The sequence below is a fragment of the Peromyscus eremicus genome, chromosome 10, assembly GCF_949786415.1.
Source record: "Peromyscus eremicus chromosome 10, PerEre_H2_v1, whole genome shotgun sequence".
In the NCBI taxonomy this organism is placed as follows: Eukaryota; Metazoa; Chordata; class Mammalia; order Rodentia; family Cricetidae; genus Peromyscus; species Peromyscus eremicus.
Window position 1 is genome coordinate 61353105 of NC_081426.1, and position 24096 is coordinate 61377200.

A 24096-nucleotide genomic window follows, 5' to 3' on the forward strand; every position below is an offset into this window, starting at 1 on the left:
GAGCCTCCTATATGCTGGGACCAAAGGCCTGAGCCTCCCATATTCTGGGATCAAAGGTGTGAGCCACCACCAACTGGCTCTGCTTCTCTTTTAGACTGATTCAATCTTTTGTAGCCCAGGACATCCTTGAACTCCTAATCTTCCTGTTTCCTCATCCCAAGTGCTGAGATTGAAGGTGTGTGCAACCACTGCCTGGCCTCTATGGTTAAGTAGTGGCTAGCTCTACCCTTTGATCTCCAGGCAAGCTTTATTTGTCAGAACACAAACAAAATATCATATAACAGGGGACCAATATGAGCACCTTCTAGTGATCATGGCCCTGCTGCCACATTTTCATTGCCCTGATGGACTATACCCACAACCTATGATTCCAATTAAAATCTTCTTCCTTAAGATGTTCCTGTCATGCATTATGTTACAGCAAGGAAAAGAAGTGATACAACATCTGAACAATGTAAGGCAGGGAGTTGGGGGGTAGGGTGCAACAGAACAGGTACATGTTTGTGCTTTTATATCAACCATTCTGATTCAAACATGGAAGACTGGAGATGTAATAAGCAGTGAAATGCTGTGTAACAGTAATGTCATTTTCTAGGCAAGGTGATGACATATTACAGCAAGATGTAGGTCATGGTAGTGGAAAAAAATGAAAAATATGAGACACTTTCAGAGGTGAGAGGGAAATGCCCATAGCAGTCAACAGGGTTAGGCCCCCAGCCTTCATGAACAATAATAGACTGGATTAAAATGGCATATTTAGAAAGTTGATTTTGAATGAAAATTATGTTTATAGAAAAATAAAACAAAATATGATCCTATTCTTTCAAATCTCTTGGTTCTGGAGAGCTAACACGTCCAAATGGGAATAGAGGTATGACTTGGGGCATATACTTGTCTGTGTTTTAGAAAGTAAGTTGGATCTGAATTCTTAAAAAAAAAAAAAAAGAAAGAAAGAAAGAAAAGAAAAGAAAAAGTAAATAAAGAAAAATGAAAAAATAGAAAAGTAATATAAGGGTAAATGTGGAAGAAAATAAGTTATTAAGCCATGCTATTAATGATTATTAGCAATCTAAAGCTATGATCTAGATGATCACAACAGGAAAAGTAAGAGGGCCAAGAAGAAAGAACAAACAATGGATACTGTCTTATTGACAGAATGTGCATGCTTGTTAGAATCAAAATTGTGGTGGTATTGTGTTCCCCAAAATATTGTGCACCCTAATAAACTTATCTGTATTCAGAGACAGAGCAGCCACTAGACACAAAGGCTAGAAAATGGTGGCACTCACTCCTTTAATCCTAGCATTCCAGAGGCAGAAATCCATCTGTTCAAGAATGCAGCCAAGCATGGTGACTCATGCCTTTAATCCCAGAAAGTGAGCCTTTAATCCCAGGGAGTGATGGTAGAAAGCAGAAAGGTATATAAGGCGTGAGAACTAGAAATTAGAAGCATTTGGCTGGTTAAGCTTTCAGGCTGTGAGTAGCAGTTCAGCTGAGATTCATTCTGGATGAGGACTCAGAGGCTTCCAGTCTGAGGAAACAGGATCAGCTGAGGATCCGGCGAGGTGAGGTAGCTGTGGTTGGCTTCTCTGATCTTCCAGCTTCACCCCAATAACTGGCCTCAGGTTTGATTTTATTAATAAGAACTTTTTAAGATTCATGCTACACAAAAAGGTAAACTGAATTAAATATGTGAGCAGTAAAGCATATATAATTCAGCATGTTGAGAGGTGAACATGTGACATTAACTATGAGTAAACAGGTAGGAAGGTAAGCTCACTGACAGGTCCCACAGGCCACATTCTCTGTCACAACTAGAACTTGCAAGAATGCTGAAATTAAGGAACAGCATTCCAAGAGTTACATTCCAAATACTCAATAGCTGGCATCATGTATTTACTTACACAACATTATATGATGACATAAAAAGATAGATTCATGGTTCTCTTTTCTCCTAGTCCCTCTCTGTTCATCAGTAAATTAAAAACAGAAGATCCATATTGAGAGTATTTTGTGTAGTGTTTCCACTGTTCTGGCAAGAAATGCAAAACAAAGCAGAATAGCAACAGTGTGATTTGGGTGGTTGTAAGTACCAGTGTGTACCAAGTGAGCTATAGAGCACAACTTTTTCTAACAACACACACACACACACACACACACACACACACACACACACTCACACACACTACAGAAAAAAAAAAACAAAAACAAACAAGCAAAAAAAACCCCAAATTGATGTTGTTGGGCTGGGAGATGATTCAGTCAGTAAATTGAGTACCCCATTGCTATGACAGCAAGTGTTCACATCCACAGAACCACATGTTAAAAAGGTAGGCATGGTCATGAACATTGGAAACCAGATACTGGGAGGTGGGAAGCCAAGACACTACTCAGAGTTTGCTGGCCAGTCAATGTAGCCAATCATTAACCTTCAAGTTCGGTAAGAAACCCTGTGTTGAAAGATAAGGTAGAGATTGTAGAAGAGGGCAACCAGCATGAGACTCTGGCCTCCATATGCACCAGAATGCACACGTGAGCATGCTCGCAATACACACAATATCTGGCAATGCAATATTTTGGTTTGGATATTTGTATGCAAAATGTCATCCACAGACTCTAATGTTAAAAGCTTGCTTCTACCTGAGAGGTGATTGGGTCATGAGGGCTCTATGTTTATCAGTGGATTAATTTATTGAATCAGAATTTGATAACATTATTAGCATGTGGTAAAATCCTCTAGCAGAATTACTGGTGGAAGAAAGTAGGTCACTGGGGTGTGCTCTTAGAGGCTGTGTTTTGCCCTAGCTCCTTTACTCTGCCTTCTCTGCAATGAACTGAACAAATTTACTCCAGTACATTCTCCCAACCAATGTTGTTCTGCTTCACTGTAGCCCACAAGCAATGCAGCCATGGAACCAGAGAAGATAATCACTGAGTCCATGGGTACTACATAACTTTCCTCTTGACCGTTTCTCGATGTTATTTGTCACAGTGAGAGATAAGTGACTGTCATATATCACCAAGATGAACAGCAAAATTCAAGAGGATAATTTAAAAATTTCATCACTTAGAGCAATACCAGGTGGAAAATAGTAAAATATGCTACAGACAGACATACACAGACACAGAACTCACTATAAAATTTTGAGAGCGTATTTTAGTCAATGTTCTATTTCTGTGAAGAGATACTATGACCACAGACATTTTTTATGAATATAGGAAATAATTTAATTTGTGCATGCTTATAGTTTCAGAGGTTTAGTTCGTTATAATCATGGCGGGGAGCATGGGAGCACACAGGCAGATATGGTACTGGAGTAGTTGAGAATACTACATCTGAATCCAAAGGCAGTAGGCAGAGAGAGACACCGGGTTTAGCTTGGACTTCTGGAACCTCCAAGCCCGTCCTCAGTGACACACTACTCCGATAAGAACACATCTACTCCAACCAAGCCAGTTTCCTAATCCTGCTCAGGTAGTCCCACTCCAGGATGGCCAAGCCTTAAAATATATGAGCCTATAGCAACCATTCTTACTCAAACCACCACAGACAGGAAACACAGAAAAGGAATCACTGTAATGTTTGCTTTTTGTTAAAAATTTTCCTTCAGCTTTTTGAACAAAAGATCTCACATTCTTACTTGGGTTGGGCTATGAAAATTTCACATTCATTTTAAGGAAGAGCCCTATGAGGATACTAAATACCAAATATGTAAGAGACCTTCAAAGTGAAGGAAATTATAAAAAAAGAGAATTATAGTTTTAAGTAGAGTTAACTGAAAGTGAAAAAAGCTAGAAATATAGGAACTAAGGCTTCAACTCAATATACTGGAATATAGTAAAACAAAACAAAACAAACGAAATGGTCACAGATTTTAAAAGTAGCAATAAAGGCAGAAAATAACATAAAAATATGTCATATATATGTTTTATATGTATGTAATAATGCATGTAATAAATATGAAAAAAAGGGATATGAGAGGGGCTCAAAAAAGAGTAACTAGCTGGGCGGTGGTGGCGCACACCTTTAATCCCAGCACTCAGGAGGCAGAGGCAGGCAGATCTTTGTGAGTTCGAGGCCAGCCTGGTTTACAGAGCGAGATCCAGGAAAGGCACAAAGCTACACAGAGAAACCCTGTCTCAAAAAACCAAAAAAAAAAAAAAAAAAAAAGAATAACTAGCTGGGAGGGGCTGGAGAAAGGAAAGGGAGGGGAGAATGATATAATTATATTTAAATTAAATATATTAAAATATATATTAAAAATTGACAATTTTGTCATATCTGATTAAAAAAAAGATACCCTTAATGTTGAGAAACTGGGACTTGCCTCAGAAAGAAAAAATGACTAGAATAATCAAAGATGTAGAGGATTTAAAATGATGGAAATGAGTCATTAATAATGTAACATCAATATCCTTGAAATTAGTAACCTCCTTAACATAAAAAAATATCAAATTTAACTCATTAAGAATTATAAAATATTAAGAAATGCATTCAACCTACTGAGTTCAATCAATGTGAATAACAAGAAATAATTTCAGGGTGCTGTCCTTTGGAGGAAGCTGTGGAAAGGCTTTTAGAAGGGAGCCTGTGAAGAAGTGATAAGACATTGCACACACATCTAACCAAACAACAGAAAATAAAAGATATCACAACTAATTGTGAAGCAAGAATAACTCTGAAGCTATCAAAACTAAATATATACAAATAAGAATCCTCTGAGTTCAACTACATTTTAGACCTGAATGAAAAAACATAAACGAATTGAAGCTACAGTGAGGTGAAAGAAATACGTGATATATAGATAAGTAACATTTATTTCAAATATGGAACTTTATCATCACTAATTATGTGCTACATTCTCAAAAAATATTAAGACTATAAAAGTAACAATAATATCCACTCAAAATGGATTTTTACCTTTTGTCACATTCTTCTAAGCATTGCACTTTACATATTTACGGGATTATATATTTATACCCAAGCATCAGAGAAAAAACTTGGCCCTCAAAGCATAAAACTTGGTCCTTGGAGATGTCAGAGGTCTTAGTTTGGACATGTGCTATGGCTTTTGAGCTGTTTGAGCTTATACAAGTTCCTTGAACTCTTCATATGTTGGATTCTTATTATATGTAAAATAGTGATTTAAATGTGTGTTTTCCAAAGAATTGTGTCTTAAAATTTGTGCTTTGCTTTTATGACCGTTGGTGTGATAAAATACCTTGACAAAATCAATGTTAAGGGAGGAAGGGCTTATTCCCCATATAATTCTGGCCTACCATTGTAGAGAAATCAAGGCAGGAACTTGAACCAGCAATCAAGAGCAGAGAGAAAAATGAACGTGTTCATGCCTACTTGTGGTTAATCTACTCTCTACACTTACTGCATCCAGATCCAAACCTAGGGAATGGTGTCACCCACAATGGGATGGCTCTTTCCACATCAATTAATGTAAACAACACAATCACCAACAGAAGTAGCCACAAGACAACTTAATCCAGACAACCCACAATAAAATTCTTTCCCCAGGTGATTCTATATTGTGATAAGTTGACAAAAGTATCAAGGAAAATATTAAATAAATATCTTAAAGTAAGAGAGCAAATCTTCAAATGTACTGCAGACATGAAGGCATCATCGAGATTTTGTGATCCCTTCTTCCATGAATTTGGCAAATATGTATGTGCATTCCTCCTTTATCTTAAATTGTAAGTCAGCTCCATCTCTTCCTGACTCTCCTTCAATCTCCCCAATACATGATAGAATTTACATTTTATATGCCTTTTCATCTCCACCTTACTTCATTAGTATATAACACTTAGCATCTGTTATACACTACATGGCTCACATACCACATGTCCTGGATAAAGGTAATATTCACGTTTATTGAATCAACAAAACAATGAACAAAATATTGAACTGGCCTCACGTTTTAAGATATCTCAGATTATAATGGGTTAAAGAAATCTGTGTTTGTCACAGACATTTAATTTTGGATTTAAAAATTGAACACCGCCTTGGAGGGAGGAGGGGTTTAATGTAGCTTTCTTAGAATTGTTCTCAATTTCCTCCGCAATTCTCACTCTACTTTCCTTTCCTCCATTGGAACATCATTTCTGATCATTATCATAATTGTGACATAGTAATTGCATTTGATGTTTAACCAAAGGCACCATTAGTAATTACTTTTACAACAGTTTTACTCAGTCAATAGCAATTGGTGTCATCTCTCACATTTGGCCTGTGTCTTCTGGCACTGTGAAAGACCCACTCGGAGAAGTAATTACCTGGGACCATGGCCACAGGGACCTTAGAGAAATGCAGAACTAACAGAATGCATCTTAATGAGTGGCCTTTGAATCTCCACCTCCACCTCTTCTCATTGCATCCATGAAATGAAGGTTTCTTTAATTAGGAGTATAATATCAGCCCACAAGACAGAATGCAAATTACATCAAAAACTGAAAAAAAAACCAGCATCAAAGAAGTAGTTTTGCATGCTCCAAAAGTAAAATGTACGCATTTTTTGTCATCCTAAAGGAAAATGATCATGTTGAGAGGAAGAATAATTACGTTGTGATTATTGACACCTGTGTCCTACATGTCTCATTGATATATCACCCTGTCCTTTAACTCATTTGTCCTCATGACAGTCAAACAGAATTTCCCCTTACCTAGAAGTACTGCAACAGCTGAGTAAGGGAAAGGCTTAAAAGGCATCTCAGTATGAAGAGTAAGAAAGAAGACTAGGATATGTTTATTCTGATGATACTTGTCAGCTCCGATTTGATTGGAGGAAGGTCCAGACAGAAAATTATATAAACACTTAATGTCTAGCTTGTGCTCACCAGAAAAATATCTAGGGAAATATGGAAGGGATTGTGCTTGTTTGTTTCCTGTTTAAGAAACATTTAATTTCCTTTCATGAAGAACTTATTTGAGAGTTTGTTATTTTAGTAATGGTAGGTGATGCCTGCTAAGTATCCTAATAGAAAAATTAAAACAGAAAGAATAAAAATACTTGATGCACAGGCTTGGATTTCTAACTCCTCACAGTAATAACACTTAATGATCTGTTAAAATGGTGTTTTCTGGACGGCTTTTATTATGCATACACAGCAGGACTTGCTTTAGAATGCCTTCTCTTGCAAGGGGGAATAGAGAGAAAGAGATGTGATGGGCAGAGCACTTAATAAAAGAACACGAGATTCAGAATTCAGAGTTCAAAGGCAAAATACGCACTAGGGAATATGAAGTTCACATATGATTTTCATCTTTTTGAGTTCACTGTTCAATCTAAGTAAACATGTGATTCTAGAGACTTGGGAAAGAAGGGCTACTTTCTCTGTCTTTTGCCACATGCCTAAACTGTTCTCTTTCTCAGTTCCTCTTTTCAGAGATATGGAAGAAGACAAATAGATATCCATCTTGAGAAACATAGACAGAGATGTAGTCATAAGAGATAGCTATACTAATAGCTATCTATTAATCTAATATTATCTATCTAATAATCAGAGTTCACTGGACCACTCCTTTTTTGTTTTGTTTTGTTTTTTTGAGACAGGGTCTCTCTGTGTAGTTTTGTGCCTTCCCTGGAACTCGCTCTGTAGACCAGGCTGGCCACGAACTCACAGAGATCCACCTGCCTCTGCCTCCCGAATGCTGAGATTAAAGGCATGCACCACCACCGCCCGGCCCACTCCTGTTTTCTAAGCATTGCTTTGAGTTTCTTTCTTTGCCTATGATTAGTGTGTTAAAACTAAAATTGAACATTTGATGTGTATACAAGAGCTACATTATAGAGATAGCATACCACAGACTTTTTTTTTTGTATGCATTTCAATGTATGCATTGAAAGATACAGCTAGATTCTAGAGTGGAGCTATGGTTTACAGAAAGCAAAGCTGTAACCAAGGCAGAAGATAAAATAACCTCTCTGAACTGAACTTGCCACCACCGGCTTCTTCTTGTCATTGCTTAGAGGTGGGGTCTCACTGTGGAGTCACGACTAGCTCAGAACTCACTAAAACCAGGCTGGGATCCAACTCACAGAGAACTGCTTGCCTCTGCCTCCCAAATACTGGGGTTAATGACAAGCTCTGGCATGCCAGGCTAATTATTCGGATGTCGAAGTAGCAGGGAAAAGATACTGAGGCATTTCCCGTTGGGTTATATACTTCTATCAGTTAGAGTGGAGTTTTTGTGTTTTGTTTGTTTGCTTTGTTGTTCTTTCTGAAAGCAAGAAGAAATGATCTGGAAAATTCTAAATTAATCAAAGAGGAACTCTTGCCAAATAAGCTTGTAAAAACAAGTGATTAGGAAATTATAAAGCAGTTAAAAAAGTGGTTACTTTGCTGTTATTTCATTATTATTTTTTCTCACTTATAAAGCATCTACTCTCTGTGTTGTAGCATGAATTGTTAGAAGGTCTCATTAATACAAACAAACCCGGGAGCCTGGTTTTGGGGTGAACGCTGAAAGATCAGAGAAACAGAACAAGTCACAGCTAACCTCACCTCTCCAATTCCTCAGCTGATCTTGTTTCCTCAGACTGGAAGCCTCTGTGTCCTCATCCAAATGGATCTCAGCTGAACTACTGCTAAAACCTAAAAGCTTAACAAACTTAGTTCCTGGTCCTCTAGCCTTATATAGCTTTCTGCTTTCTGCCATCACTTCCTGGGATTAAAGGCATGTGTCACCATGCCTGGTTGTTTCCAGTGTGGCTTTGAACTCACAGAGATCCAAGTGGATCTCTGCCTTCAGAAAGCTAGGATTAAAGGTGTGTGTGCCACCATTTTCTGGCCTCTATATGTATCTAGTGGCTGTTCTGTTGTCTGACCCCAGATAAGTTTATTAGGGTGCACAATATATTGGGGGTCACAATATCACCACACTGTGTATTTTAATGATATTTAGTTATTGATAGAATCAATAACTGAAAATAATAGCCACAACATTTAAGTTAAATTGGATTAATTAATGCTAGGAAAATTTCCTGAATGGAAAAATAAGAATGGGATAAAATTAATGATATGCAGTATTTCTTAGTACAAAATCAAATATACTAAAAATGTCATTTTATTATTAAATAACAATGATAAAATAAAAAATGAATATCTTATTTCATGACAAAAGCTAGAAGGAAGAGGGGGAGTATGGGATATTAATCAGTTAACAGCTGCAGGTAAAGCCAAGGGAATGATTACAAATATTTACTTGAAGCTTTGATTTAAATATCATGACTCCTAAGCCATTTTCCCTTGTCTAAAAATAAACATTCAGGACTGTTAATCCAAAACTATCTAGAAATAAGAACTGCTTCTCCTGGACTTCACACTCGCTGCAAGGATTCATCTGCTCCAGGTTACTCTGCTTCACATTACACATTTATCCCTAATATAGGTCATTGGATTTTCCTTTCTCAGGTACAAAACAAATGCTCTTCAGTCTGGTCCAACTGCTACCTTGCCCTGCTTCTGGTCATTGTGGGAACTTATCCCAAGGTCTGACCCTATTTTTGGCTAGCACCTGTCATGTTTCAGTAAATCTTCTGTACTAGAAACATCATCTCTAGTATTTTAGTATAACAATGTCATAAGCCAAAGAGAATTTTTAATTAGAAATGCAGATAATGAATAATTCAATTAAAATTATATATATTATTTTTAATTTTACATTTAATTACATTTTAAGTCCTTTATGGTATTTATAGGAAGCCACTTGTCACTGTCAATAAATTTATATCTCACAATTCTAAATTTTATTATTGATATCTAATTATGACATAATAGTTATTTTAATTAATTGATTAAAATATTAATATGTTATTATACATTATGTATTTTAAAATTCTTATAAATAATTAATCCTGCATCAGAATTCTTCACGGAATTTGCAGAAAAATAGTAGCAAAATTTTCTTGAATCTTATCCATAGTCTGCTTTGAAATGTGGCTGTATTCTTAATTGGTTATAAATACCTCATTGAGCTTACACAGAGATTTAATGAACCTAGAATTATGTAATAAAAGGGAGATTGTGGAAATTGGTGGACCAATGCTAACTTCTCTCGTTCTCTTAAATGAAAGCGCCTCCTGATGAGAAAAGCACAGGATGTCTGCTCCCTCTGATGTGTCCTAGATTCATAGGATGAGTACCAGTCTCCTAGGTTTGTCTTCTGAGAAACTTCGAAAATGTACTAAAGGCTTACAGTATGGTCATCCACACAAAGAATCCACAGCTAAGATTCGCCGATGTTCACTGACACCAATACACTTTCAGGTTTCTTTGATTCAGAGACTACAGGTGACAAGAAACATCGAAGAACGGGAAGTAAGTGTCTGTGAAAAGCATATCTGATATTATGTTTTTCTGAGAGGCAACCCTATCTAAGCAGTCAGGACAACAGTGATTCTATTACAGACGTCATCAGTATATACATCTTGATTTCACCACTTAGTTTTCTGACGTCTGTTTGTTAAAGCAACACTTCAATTCACAGATATGAGTGGATATGTTTTGAGTGCTGGTTTCCATCTCTTACTATTGCAAAGAGTAATTATTAAAAAATTATTAAATTTCATCGTGGTATTGCTAGATGTTGCTAGAATTATTTTATAAACAATAGCAACAGATATATTTTATGACCCAATGGAGTAGATGACACTATGACTCTAGCATCCTAAGCAAATACGATGGAGACTGTGGATGCTATAATTAGCACAGAGAGAGCAATATTCACAAACAAGTAGGAGGTAGGAAACATTGTAGACTGTAAGGACAGTGGGAGGGTAGAAACCAAACACAACGTCAATTTTAAGTTTTCTGTGAACTTAATGAAAAAAATTATGTGACTCAAAATTAGGCCTGAGGATATCTGAAAAAAATATGAAAGATGCCTGGATAGGACAAAGCTGTTAATACACACTAAAGTCATTGTTGGCTTATGACACAGAAATAATTTCATTCCACTGTTCTGTTTGTGTCATTTGTATGCATAAAAAAGCAGCATGATAACTAACAATACACAAAGTTTGACAATTTTTTTAGTTATTAATATTTTCCTGTCTATGAAGTTTGTTTTCCTGACATGAAGATCCAGTAAAGTACTGTCATGTAGAAATAAATGTCCACTTGTTTCTTAGTGTACCAAATATGGGAAAATGAAGCTTTAGTAGTTTAAGTGAGGCATGTTCCCTATATGCCTATGTATGAGCACTTAGCCCTGGATTGATGGTCTTGTTCATGGGACCTTTGTAAAGTGCAGCCTTGATGGAGAACGTACATTCCTATGGGTTGGCTTTAAGAGGTTACCACATTATCACACTTGCTGTTCACTCTTTGCTTCATGTATGTGTAGTTGAGATGTGAGCTCTCAACTTCCTCCTTCTCCAACCATGCCTGCTACTTGCTGCCATCCCCTCCCCGCCACCATCACACACACACACCCTGTTAGACTCTTATCCATTTGGAACTAGAAGCCAAAATAAATGCTTTTGTATATAAGTTGCTTTTGGCCATAGTATACGATAATATTATCACAGCAACTGTGACTGCTGCTCTTGGTTGTCTGGCTAGGTAATCTAGTCTCTTGATGTGGCATTTCTTCACTCATATTAGAACCAAGCTGTCCAGGATTCCAAAATGGACAGAAGACCAGCAAGCTCCCCAAGAATCCTGCATTCCTTCAGTTTCAGAATGGGACTGTAGAGACATTTAGCCTTGTGGACTGACTAATTGCTGGATTCTCAGCCTTTTTGTTTTTTTTTTTTTTTTTTTTTTTTTTTTGGTTTTTCGAGACAGGGTTTCTCTGTGTAGCTTTGCGCCTTTTCTGGAACTCACTTGGTAGCCCAGGCTGGCCTCGAACTCACAGAGATCCGCCTGGCTCTGCCTCCCGAGTGCTGGGATTAAAGGCGTGCGCCACCACCGCCCGGCTCAGCCTTTTTGATATGTGATAGACATTGTTGGACTACCCAGAACATATCCTGTAAGTCAATCTAATAAATTTCTTGTAAATACATACATACACATACACACATATACACACACATATATATATATTCATTTTATTAGTTATGATCTTTTAAAAGAACATTGGTTAATACAGCAACAAAAATTAAATGATACAACATTTCTCATTGCATCAAGTAGCAAATAAACTTAGAAAGAAAAAACAACTTTGTTATTAAATGCAAGAAAAATTAACTAATACAACACCTATCTATTGCCTCAGGTAGCAATTAAAAAGGAAAACCTTGACATTAAGTGAAATAAGTCAGACATAGAACACAAACATCATATAATATCAATTAGATGTAGAAGATAAAAGTTTGATCTCAGAAGGAGACTGTAAAGCAGCCAATATCAGAACCTGGGAAGACTGTGTGGGGGTAGGGCTGGAGAAAGGGTATTTAGGAAGTATTTGAAATAATTGAATGAGAGGAAAACTTCCAGTGTTCTATAGCATAGTGGACAGTTGTTGTGGCCAACAATGAACTGGATAGTTCTGCAAAGCTACAGAGAGGCTTGTGGATATTTTTAACTTAACCATTAATGTCTGATAATATGGATATGCCAATTATCCGGTTTGATCCTTTTAGTACATATGAGTATTGAACTATCACATAATACCCCATAAATATATGTAATTACTATGTGTCAATTAAAAACCACATATATATTTAAACATATTAACCTTTATAATTGCATAAATCTGAGATGATTTACTAAAAGCAACAGGTGATCCATACCTAGAGAGTGAACCAACAGTTCTTACCAAGATTTTCATTTATTCCAAGTATGCTATGAGAAAGCGGATTTAGGGCTATGGCAAAAATTAGAAGAAACTCCTTGGACTGTTCATAGACTGAGAAAACAGATTTGATCTATTTATTTTTCAGACTATGAGAAGTATGATATAAAATACTAAATTTAGTATAAATACTAAATGATTCATAGGCACAAATTAAGGGTGCGACTGGGGGAGTATAGGGAATTTAAATTGTTCTGTGTAGCTAGAGTTTTCCTGCCTGGCCCACAGTCAGGGCAAATCTCTTTCACCTGCCAGTCCCACAGCCTCTCAGACCTGACCAAGTAAACACAGAGACTTACGTTGCTTTCAAACTGTATGGCCGTGGCAGGCTTCTTGCTAACTGTTCTTATAGCTTAAATTAACCCATTTCTATAAATCTATACCTTGCCATGTGACTCGTGGCTTACCGGCATCTTCACAAGCTGTTTCTCATCGTGGCGGCTGGCAGTGTCTCTCTGACTCAGCCTTCCACTTCCCAGCTTTATTCTCCTCCTTGTCCCGCCTATACTTCCTGCCTAGCCAATGGCCAATCAGTGTTTTATTTATCGACTAATTAGCAACACATTTGCCATACAGAACTTCCCACAGCAGTTCTGTAGGATATTTCTTTGCCAAAAAGAAAATATGTGGAAGAAACAAACACATATTAGCATCCAATATGCAAGTTGCAAATGTAAGGAAAAGAAAATATTGGTTGTTGTGTATGACGTATACGCTTCCTGCCTCAACAATGTTCAAGTTCTGTTTTCCTGCATCTAGGCTTGTGGTCTTTATTAGCAACAAGGTCTTTGCCAGTGTTGGTTAAGTTAAGATGTGATCATACTGGATCTAGGTGAGACCAATGCCATTAGAGAAGTGTAGCATATAAGGACTGAATGAAGAGAGAGCAAGCTGAGAAGCATTCATTACTGTTGCATATATTGGACTGAATGTGATCAGTGATATCCTGCCCCTGATGCCTTAGTTCTACCATGAAGGACAGTAACTCCTGGAGTTGTAAACTCAAGCAAACCTTTCTTTCCTTCTTAGACTGTCTTTACTAGGTGTCTTCAAGTACTAACAAGAGAACTAACTGATATAACAGACACAAGGAAAGCTGCTGTGTGAAGATGGTGGCCGAATCAGGCATTCCACAGATCCAAGTGAAGAGAGGCAAAGATCAGCAGTCATCACTTGAACCCAGGAAGAGGCAAGGAAGGGTTCACTTGGAGTTTTGCATGGAATCAGATGTCTTTATTCCAAACCTTTAACTTTGAAACATAAAAGACAATATTCATATGTTGTTTTCATCTACCTAGTTGTGACAATTTGTTGTGATAACCCTAGGAAAATACTAATTCAAACACTAAATATTTGTCTTAGTAATGGTCATTACAGAGGCCATTTTTTTTCTTGACTGTATTTTTATAAAATAAATTTTACAGTCACAATTCTTCCAAAGAGTGATCTCAATAAGTGAGAACTGAGTCAAGAAAATATAGGTGTCTTATTCTCAAGCAAATCGTTTGTCACATTCAATAATATATAATTTAAGAATACAAACATTTGACCTATTAAATTTGCAGTTACTAGAAAATGATTGAAGGATTAATTATGTACACATTTTTTCAGTATAAAATGATATAAGAATAATAAAAAATATAACTTGTTTCTGCACTCACATTCAAGGTAAACATACCTTTTTTAAAACATAAATGTAGCAAATATTTAGTGCAGAAAACTTTCCCATGAATGTTTTTACTGACTTTACTGCCCATTTTTATTATATTGAGTCTTGAGTCTTACTTTTAGATTGGCAATTATTTTTACATGTTGTCCAATATTCACCTAAGCCAAAGGACAACCTCTGAATAGTATATCATATGGTAATTGCAGTCATTTGAAAGGATGCATAACGTAAGATAAACAATGTTCCTTGTCTACTGAACTTGACTCTTCAAGGCCTTCTTCTGAAACTGAATATTCTAAGATCTTGTAAACAAAGCAAAGCAACAGTCAGCATTATATTGGTTAGAGCAATACCTACATATGAAAGGCTGGTAGAGAAAGAGACAGAGCCATCAACATGATGGATCTAAACAACTTGCCATCCTCAGGAAATGTATTAAGAGATTTATTTTTTCCATAAATTAAGTCAGTAGTACCCATGACAAGATAATAAAAGGAAAAAATCCAAACTAACAGCAGGAACTTTCCTTTGGGGAGTGTTATTGGTGATCTAGATAAAGATTCACAAGGCTAGTAAACTTGTTGGGGATTCATGGAAGCCCTTTTATTTGGCTTAATTTCAACAAAGTATTTTTAAAGTTCACTATCATGTTGGGGCCTGTAGAAAGAAGGAACATCTAAAGTATTGTTAAATATATGAATACAGAAATGTTTCTTGATAGAGTGAAAATCATCAGGTGTGTGTGTGTGTGTGTGTGTGTGTGTGTGTGTGTGTGTGTGTGTGTGTGTAAGGACCCCCTTCATGTTGCTGTTTATAAGTAAGAGGCTTTATCAACAATTATAACCACATCTGTGATGGCCACAATGAGAGAAATATACAATACAATTGATCCATTTATAAAAAGAGGGATCTGGAGACAACTTTGAAAATGATATCAAAACTTATGTTAATGTTCTCTCATGGAAATAGGATGGCTTTAAAGTTTTAGAATAAGGACATTTCTGTAGGGGTTAGTCAATACACAGTAGTGAAGGAAAGCTGGAGCTAGCTGAGAGGCAGGGCAACCTAGGACTGGCAGAGACATAATAGAAACTACGTGAGCTTCTAAAACTGTATTCATCTTTCAAGAATTTTAGCCTTGCTACAATGGTTAACCCACAGAAATACTGACAACTTCTGCGTAGCTTTGAGGCATTGTCCTATAACTCACAAAAATTAACGATGATTTAACTGAAGTAGGAGGACCTTTGGCTGTGCCCTGAAATATTGGCTGCCATTTGCTTTCACATTTATATCTCCTGAGAAGCCTCTCTTTTTTCTTCTATGTGTGTTCATGTATATGCATGTGTGTGCTTTATGCATGTATGTGTATGTGTGTGTGTATAGGTGCACCCTCTCATACAGGTATGTGGAGGTTAGAGGTTGACACTGGCTGCTTTTCTTTACTATTCTCTATCTTGCTTCTTCAGACATGGTCTCTTACTGAGCCTGAAACTCAATAATTTGACTAGACTGGCTATACAGTGACCCTCTAGGTTTGTTCTATCTCCTTTTCACCCAGGCCTGATGTCATAAAACCCACACTACCATGCCTAGGTTTTGTATGCTTGCTAGGGATACAAACTTAGGTACTTGTGATTACACAGTATGTGTTTTACCCATTGAACTGTCTGTTAGTCATCATGTTCAAAGTTAACTCAAAATTATTCTAAGAAGATTCTAGGAAGTCTATTCCAGTAGGCCAAGTATCAAAGGCACTCTACCTGCTTACTATGCAAAAATGTAGTAAAGATCCCTGCAGAAAGACCTGGAAATATGTAGAAGGAAAAGAAAGACTATGAGGGCTTTTATGGAATACCAGGAACATGACTGGAAACTAGCAAATAATCTTGATAGTACATTAGGAATATGAAAACAACTAACCATGGAAGTCCTTGTTGCTTATGTTGAAAAAAAAATTGTACTAAATCCAACAGAAAATCATGTACCAATTCTAACCAGGAAAGTAACAGATTTAATTAAGTATCTAATGCAAAGTGTGTAATGTTCCTGAAAGCCTGTATGTATTGCCATAATCCAAAGAAAATAGATGTTGGGAAGAAAATACAGATTTCTAGAAATGTTATGGCTGTTTCTCATTCACCCAAGCTCAGTGGATACTCTGGCACAACTTACAGCCTTTTTTCTCATGTTCTATATTCACTCCAGCAAAATTTATCCAATTACTTAGATCAGTGTTTAACTGAGGACTTCATATGTTCCCAGTAATGCCAATGATTAAACTCAACATATAACATGCTACACTGGTGCAACACATCCTATTTGACTGAAAACATACATAATATTTCTTTTCCCTCTCATCCATCTATTGGTGAACAGTCCATAGTCTTCCATCTACAAGAGAGCACACAGAAATACAGTTTGGGGCCTGGATAACTGCTTTTATAAATGAAGTTCTACTGGAATACAGAAATATTATTCACGTAGGTATGATATATGACTGTCTCATGCTAGAGTATCAGATTTGAACAATTACAACATGGATTAGAGCTTCAAATATTCATGATCTATTGCTACAAAGGAGCCTTCAGAACTCTGATTTGATTTTATTCATGTATTCTTCTATGTGAGTTTTTTATTTCCTCTCTCCTCAAGCCAACCCTTCCTATAGATCACCACAAGAGTGGCAACAATTCAGAACTATTTTTACAAAAAAAACCACACAGCTGGAATAATTTTAAAAATGAGAAAGAGGGAATGGAGAGATGTCTCAGTGGTTAAGAGCACTGGCTGCTCTTCCAGAGGACCTGGGTTCAACCAGCACCCACATGGCAGCTCACACTTTCACATAGATGCGTATGCAGGAGAAAAAACAGCAATGCATATAAAATAAAATAATTAAAACTTTTAAAAACAAAAAACAAAAAAAAACAAAAAAAAAACAAAAAACAAAAAATATGAAAAAGCTATCTAATAAGTACTTTTACTTTTGACTCTATAGGGCCATAATAATTAAAAACTCTCTGTTGGTTTATGATTAATTATGAATACTCATGCTGACATTTAAAGGTCTTTATTGGACAACCCTGGCCATCTCCAGCATTATTAAGCAAATTGAGGTACAGGTAAAAAGTAAATTAAATGAATGTGGCTTTGTTCTAAGAAAACTTTATTTATAAAAGTAGATGAGGCCCCACACGTGACTCAACAAAGATACTGGCTGCTAAGCCTGAAAACTTGAATTATATTGCCTAGAATCTATGTGGGTGAATGGGAGAAATGATTCCTGGAAATTTTCCTCTAAGCTTCATGCTTATTGTATGGTATGTGTATGTACAGACTTATATAAAAAATAAATGTAATTAAAAACTAAATAGTTTAGTCACCATTGATATCACCAAAATATTGGAAAGCATTTATGTTTTTTGTTTGTTTGGTCATGACAGAGTGGAGTAGTCCTAAAGAGATATCTTGCTGATTGTTTTTCTATCAACTATAGATTCAGTCATTGAATAATTGATTTAAGAACACAAGGTGGTAGAGTCTATACAGTTGTTCAAATCTACCCACTGTGTGAGAAATATAGCTCAGTGAGCACTTTTTTTGGTTGTTTCAGTATTCTCCTTATTCTGTGGACAAACATAATTTAAGGAATAACATTTAGAAGTATCCCACAGGCAATATAATTCTGGTATAAACATACTATACCAGAAAGTCTCAGTGTTAGTCCTCCTTCCCTTCATTGCTTTTATTCAGTCCATGTTTCTAGTTTCTACAAAGATCTTTCTCTGTTACCTTTGCAACTTCTGGTAATTTTATTCTTAAAATGTATTTCAAATATCAACATTTATTCAAATTGCAGACCTTTACATGATCTGAGTATTGTGTAGTCCTGCCAATGTAGGAACTCAAGGCAGAAACTTGGAGGCAAGAAATGAAGCACTGAACGCAGAGAACAGTGGCTTCCCCATGATTGCTCAGCTACATATCTTTTTTTTAATTTTAATTTTAATTTTAATTTTGCAGCACAATTCAGTTCTACATATCAGCCACGGATTCCCTTGTTCTCCCCCCTCTGGCCCCCCTCACCTTCCCCCCAGCCCACCCCCCATTCCCACCTCCTCCATGAAAGTCAGGACCATCTGCCTAAGGAGGACTCCTCCCAGAGTGGGCCTCCAACCAGAAGGAGGCAACTCCTTAACGGGAGTTTCCTCTTCCTAAAGGTATCCATCTGACAACAAATATCAGCTGTCACAGTGACTAAAGATGATTCAGGCAAACTTTGGTTGTTTGCTTCTCATCTCTTTCCTCTTGGTTCCTAGTAATCTTCTCTATGTGCCTTCTCCATCTCTTCTGCTCATGCCAATCTCATCCTTTTATAAGCAAACCCGTCACATTAGCCTAAAACCACATGACCTCTGTTACCATAGTAATGTACCAAATATTCTGTGTTAAAATACAGCCATGATCTAAGGAACTGCGAATTTGGAGAGACATAAGTAATTCAGAACACACCTTTCTCAGCCCATGTGAACAGGATGACTCACTGTTTATTCAAGCACTTGAGATTCTTTTTTTGCCACTGAGTTTTCATGTGCCTTCTCTATGCTTGTATTCTTTTCTGCTTTTTGTGCATCTGGATTTTCCTCATTCTTTTTTGTTCTCATTGCCATTTCCTAAGAGGGTTCTTTCCTCATCAACCAATCTAAAGCACTCTGATTGCCCACCCTTCCCTCGTCACTCTCTAATGTGGCTCATTTAATGTGTACTTCCCTATTTAAAATCATACCTCCCCTAGGACTCATCTGTTATTCTATTCCTCACTGCATAGTAAAGAAACTATGATATATCAAAGTCCCTCAGTACACATTGTTCACTTTTATTTCTAAAATAAGTAAATATTTTTTAAAAGACAAAAAAATAATAACTTCGTTTTTACAATTAAAATACCAAGACTCTGAATCCACTTCCTCCACATAAATCTTTCCAATGAAAACTCATTGTTCTCAATTAAGGCAAGTTGAATAACTATATTTTCACTCAGTCTTCACAGGTGCAAAATGGAATTCATACTTGCACACATGGATTGGGCAATTATCATAATGGAAAGAATTTTTTAAAAGATTTATACTCACATTCATCACATCATCAATGCTATACAAATCTTTGATATTATTAGATGAAATAAGCGGTTCAGTGCTAGTTGCTGTCATTGATCAAAGGAGATGAAGGGTCTTCACTCTCAAGGATTTTACTTATCACTAAAGAGACTATGTAAAGTGATTCATAGAGTGCTCAACTTAATTATTTAGGGGAACTAAATGATACAAGTATGAAATATCTCTATGAGGAAAATAAAGATCATTAATGTGGTTTTGCATCATGTAGGCATTCTCCTTTGTGGATTATATTTAGTAATGACTTTTCCATCTCCTTTATTCTGTGTTCCAAGACCTATGATTAGCAAGGAATTTCTGTTGATAGCAAATTAACTCACCCTGAAATATATCTTTAAAATTTCTCTTCACACTGTAAAGAAACAAACTTATTGCAGAAATCTATAGAATAAGAGATGGCTCAGTCTTTCAAATGACACCTGAAAGTTTAATATTTGGGGACGAGAAAGAAGACTCAGCAGTAAAGAGCACTGGCTGCTCATTCAGAGGACTCAGATTCCTCTCAGAGCATCCACAGGGTGGCTCATAACTGCAATCCAGAGATCTGATTCCCTCTTCTGGCATCCATGGTCACTTCATGTATTTGATGTGCAGACATACATTCAGGCAAAACACTCATGAACATAAAATACAAATAAATGTGTTTTTCTTTTTAAAATATTCTTTGTACCACTAAGTGGTCTTTCTCATGGAAGAATTCTTGAGCCAAACTCTAACTTCAACTTTACCGTTAAATTTCTTAGTATTCTATGCTTTTCTGCAGGATTTAGGAACCTTAAAACACACCATTTCACCAGCTAATGGCTGGAAATATCTACACTCTCAAAACTAATGGGTAGAAAGCAATGTGGTTTCTGAAACCATCTGGTCATATGTGCTGGACAGCTCCAAGCAAACACCATGAAAATATTGATTTTTCATTGCAAATTTATATATTGGGTCCTAAATTCTCTATGTTTGTTTAGTGTTTCTGCACTGGGCAGGAAGGATGCTAAATTGTAATGACGAATTCAGATATGCATATTTAGGTGATTGTTTTGGGTTCCAGACACCTGTGCCAAGAGAATGTTACAGCTGCAATATGACCATTTCACATGTAGGCTAAAGAATGATCATACATCTCACCCTCATTTCTCCCTATATTGGCCTATCTCTGATTTTCAGGCCCTTCTATAATTGTTCCAATCAATGCTATTATACACTAAGTGGATATTTATGGAAAATCAATTCAGAACACTGTAATTAGCAAGCACTGTAAGCTTCAAAACGTTAATGCAAAGCAGTCACTCCAAGCAGGAATTTACCCATAATGAAACTTGTGTGAAATTACCTAAGACACTTACCAATACTGTCTTGGTTGATACTCAATAGTGGTGTTAATTTGTTTATGTGACATATTTCCACAAACAATGATGATGAATAATATTCTAAAACTCCATTTTGCCAAAATAGAAAACTATCACTGGCATGTGGTCTAAGCATTTTCAACATCATGTTGTGAGAAATCCAATTTCACATTTTCTTTGTGAAACAATATTAATATTTTTCATTTATCAGGCAGGAATACTACAAAAGAAATTAATTGCGTTATTATTTCCATTTCAGTGGCTTACAGAGATATTTTTCTAGAGTCCCTTGCCCTTCCTCTGCTCCTCTTTCTCCTTGTCTCTAAGGAATAGAAGTTGCTACCAGCTCAGGTTGGTTCTAGGTTGCAGAAATGAAGTCAGAATGACTGCTGTTCAAATCAAGATTCCAGAAGGAAGGGTCTTTAGTGCCTCTGTTTTCATAGTAGAATAAATACCTTTAGGTTAGCTGTTTCTGCTACTCTCACTAGTTCTCAAACCTTACAGTTCATCAGATTATTATCTGTGGAAGGATGTTTGTTGCTATGTAAACTTGTAAGCTGTCAGCATTCAAAGTCTAATTCATGAGATGACATGACGCCTATTTTCTTTAACACTCAGGTAAGGCTGAACAGTAATCCAGAACAATATTCTCAGAAATGGCAATGCTTAGACTAAAAGGCCTTTTTTGTGTTGCTCGAATAATACCACTTTTCTTTCAATGATTTTTAGTATTTTGTCTATATTCTTATAAGAGAACATATCAATTGTTTTATTAATAACTAAAATTTTTACAGAGCTATGAAACCCTGAAAAGTATATAAAAACCTCACATCTACTCTTTCTGCTATCTGTCTTCTGCTAGCCCCTCCCTGTTTACAAACCTCAGTAGGCCTGCCTGGATAAGGACGAAATCTGATAATCAGTGAGGCTGTAGGCATCATTAGCATCCCTCATCCCTCAGGGTTAAAGGCAGTTGTATAGCTAGGGAAAGAAGTGGCCAATACCTTCTAAATGAAGCTCAACTCACAAAGGAAAAGGAACTGAGCTATGAGTCCTATCATTGACGAATCAACTTGTCTTTAACTTTGCCTTCTGAAATATGGTGACAGATTCTCCTATTGCAGTTCTAGATCAATAAAAATTAATAAGACATAGCCTGAGGATAGTGGCTTTTATTTTTGGCAAGGGCCAACACAGCTTTAGCTGGATTATTCCAGCTAAAATTATTCTAGCTATATTATTTAGTTTTCTTTCTTTTACTTATTTTCAGTGCTTGAGTTCAAACATGAGGCCACTACACAAGCCACATAAACAGTCTTTCTCTGAGCTCCACTCCCAGCCGGTATGTTCTGTTTCTCAAGTTGAGACACAGCCCTTATACTAATACATGCACATTTTTTTTTTGTTTGGGGTGCTAGACTAGGGTGAGAGGAGGTCTCACTAGGTAATCCAAGTTTGTAGACCAGTCTACCTATTCACGTGAAATTCTCCTGCCTCAGTATCCCCAAGGCTGTGATTTTTTTTGTTTTGTTTTGTTTTTTGAGACAGGGTTTCTCTTTGTAGCTCTGGCTGTCCTGGAACTCATTCTGTAGACAAGGCTGGCTTCAAACATAGAGATCTACTGCCTTGTCTCCCAAGTGCTGGGATTAAAGATATGTGCTGCTACTACCTGGCAGTGCTGGGGATTTTGTATCTATTTTTTTTATTAAATATTTAAATGAAATGATCTTAGATGCTTATTATCTAGAAATGCAAAAATAATATAATTAAATAACAAGCAAATAAGTAGAAAATCATTGTCTCTTATGAGCTTACACTGAGAATGGAAAAGTAGAAGATGCATAAAACATTTTTTGTTACAAAAATTTAACATCTGAGGGAAACTTTTGAGCTCCACACTTCACTATTCAATTAATGTAAACTTTAGTAAAAGCCTTACGTTTGTTAGCAATTGTCTTCACATGTTTACCATATGAAGAAAGCTGCTTTGTCCTTCCAGAGAGGCTGAAGAAAGGCTTATTTGACTTCTCATGTGTGTGCTTAAGCTCACACCATTCCGAACTGTGCTTTTTGTTTAGGAAATCTGTGATTTGTCTGAGTATCTTTTGCATTTTTGTCTCCCAAAGCTCTAATTGTTTTTCCTTGAGATCAAGTTTTCCTCTCATCATTTTTTAACTTCTCATTTCAATCAAAGTGCTTTGCGAGTCTAGTACTCACCAATATAATCTGTTCTGTTTCAGGTAGCTTCCAGTTTACCTTGGGGCAACTTAGTGGTCCAGTTCCACCACCTTTGTTTCCCACTGTAACAACCTTTAGAGTGTTTGAAGCCATTAATCTCTGATTTCATTAAGATTAGATTGTTCTAATGCAATAGATACAGTTGGCCCTAGACGTTGATAATGAACTAAAAGACAGAAAACAGGTTGTTGTCATAAAGAATTGTTCTGTGTCCTAGGTTTTATATATATATATATTTCTGTATCTGTAGGGAGATGTCAAAAGCTACCATCATTTTTATTAAGATTGTGACTTACCACAAACATGTTATGCATTGAATTTTTATTTTTTTCTCAGAAATATTGTTTTCTTAAAATCAAGTGTTACTGACCTAAGGACAATTTAGAACATTGAATTCAATATTGGTCTCTATATATTGTGGTTTCAAATGCTTTACTGGGAATCCATTTGTTGAGTTTTTCTAATTGGCTACACGATTTTAAGAAATCTGTTTAACCTCCCTATTCTTTAATTTGCCTTCAGCAGAATGAGACTTATAATAGCATCACTGTTGTAATGAAATGTTTCTAATAATAAGAGCTAACATTATGTGCATCATTCACCATGTGTCAGGCACTATTTAAGCCTCTTGGACATAATACTTGTTTAATCCTTAAAGCAGCTCATGGCAGAGCTCTGCCTTAACCACATCTGGATCTTGTATATGAGGACACTGATGCTGACTGGCCCATAGAGATATTGCTGTCTATGACAGACAAAATTTCTACGTACCAAATACAGAAGGCAAGCTATTGGAATCGAGAGTGCCCAGCGTTCACATACAGACACTGAGGAAGTACAGAATGTAGGCTGTTC

The 24096-nt window shown here is 36.5% G+C and overlaps 1 protein-coding gene across 2 annotated transcripts in view; it reads right to left on the reverse strand.

The window, feature by feature from the left end:
* Kctd8 (potassium channel tetramerization domain containing 8) overlaps positions 1–24096 on the reverse strand; it is a 237112-nt gene that overhangs the window by 20817 nt on the left and 192199 nt on the right. Inside the window, exon 5 of one of the 2 annotated variants that reach the window (XM_059275945.1) lies at positions 3395–3419. The exons of the other annotated variant lie outside the window; for it this stretch is intronic. Within the exon in view, the coding sequence (XP_059131928.1) occupies positions 3395–3419 (25 nt within the window). The remainder of the gene's footprint in view (positions 1–3394; positions 3420–24096) is intronic. 2 annotated transcript variants of the gene reach the window in all.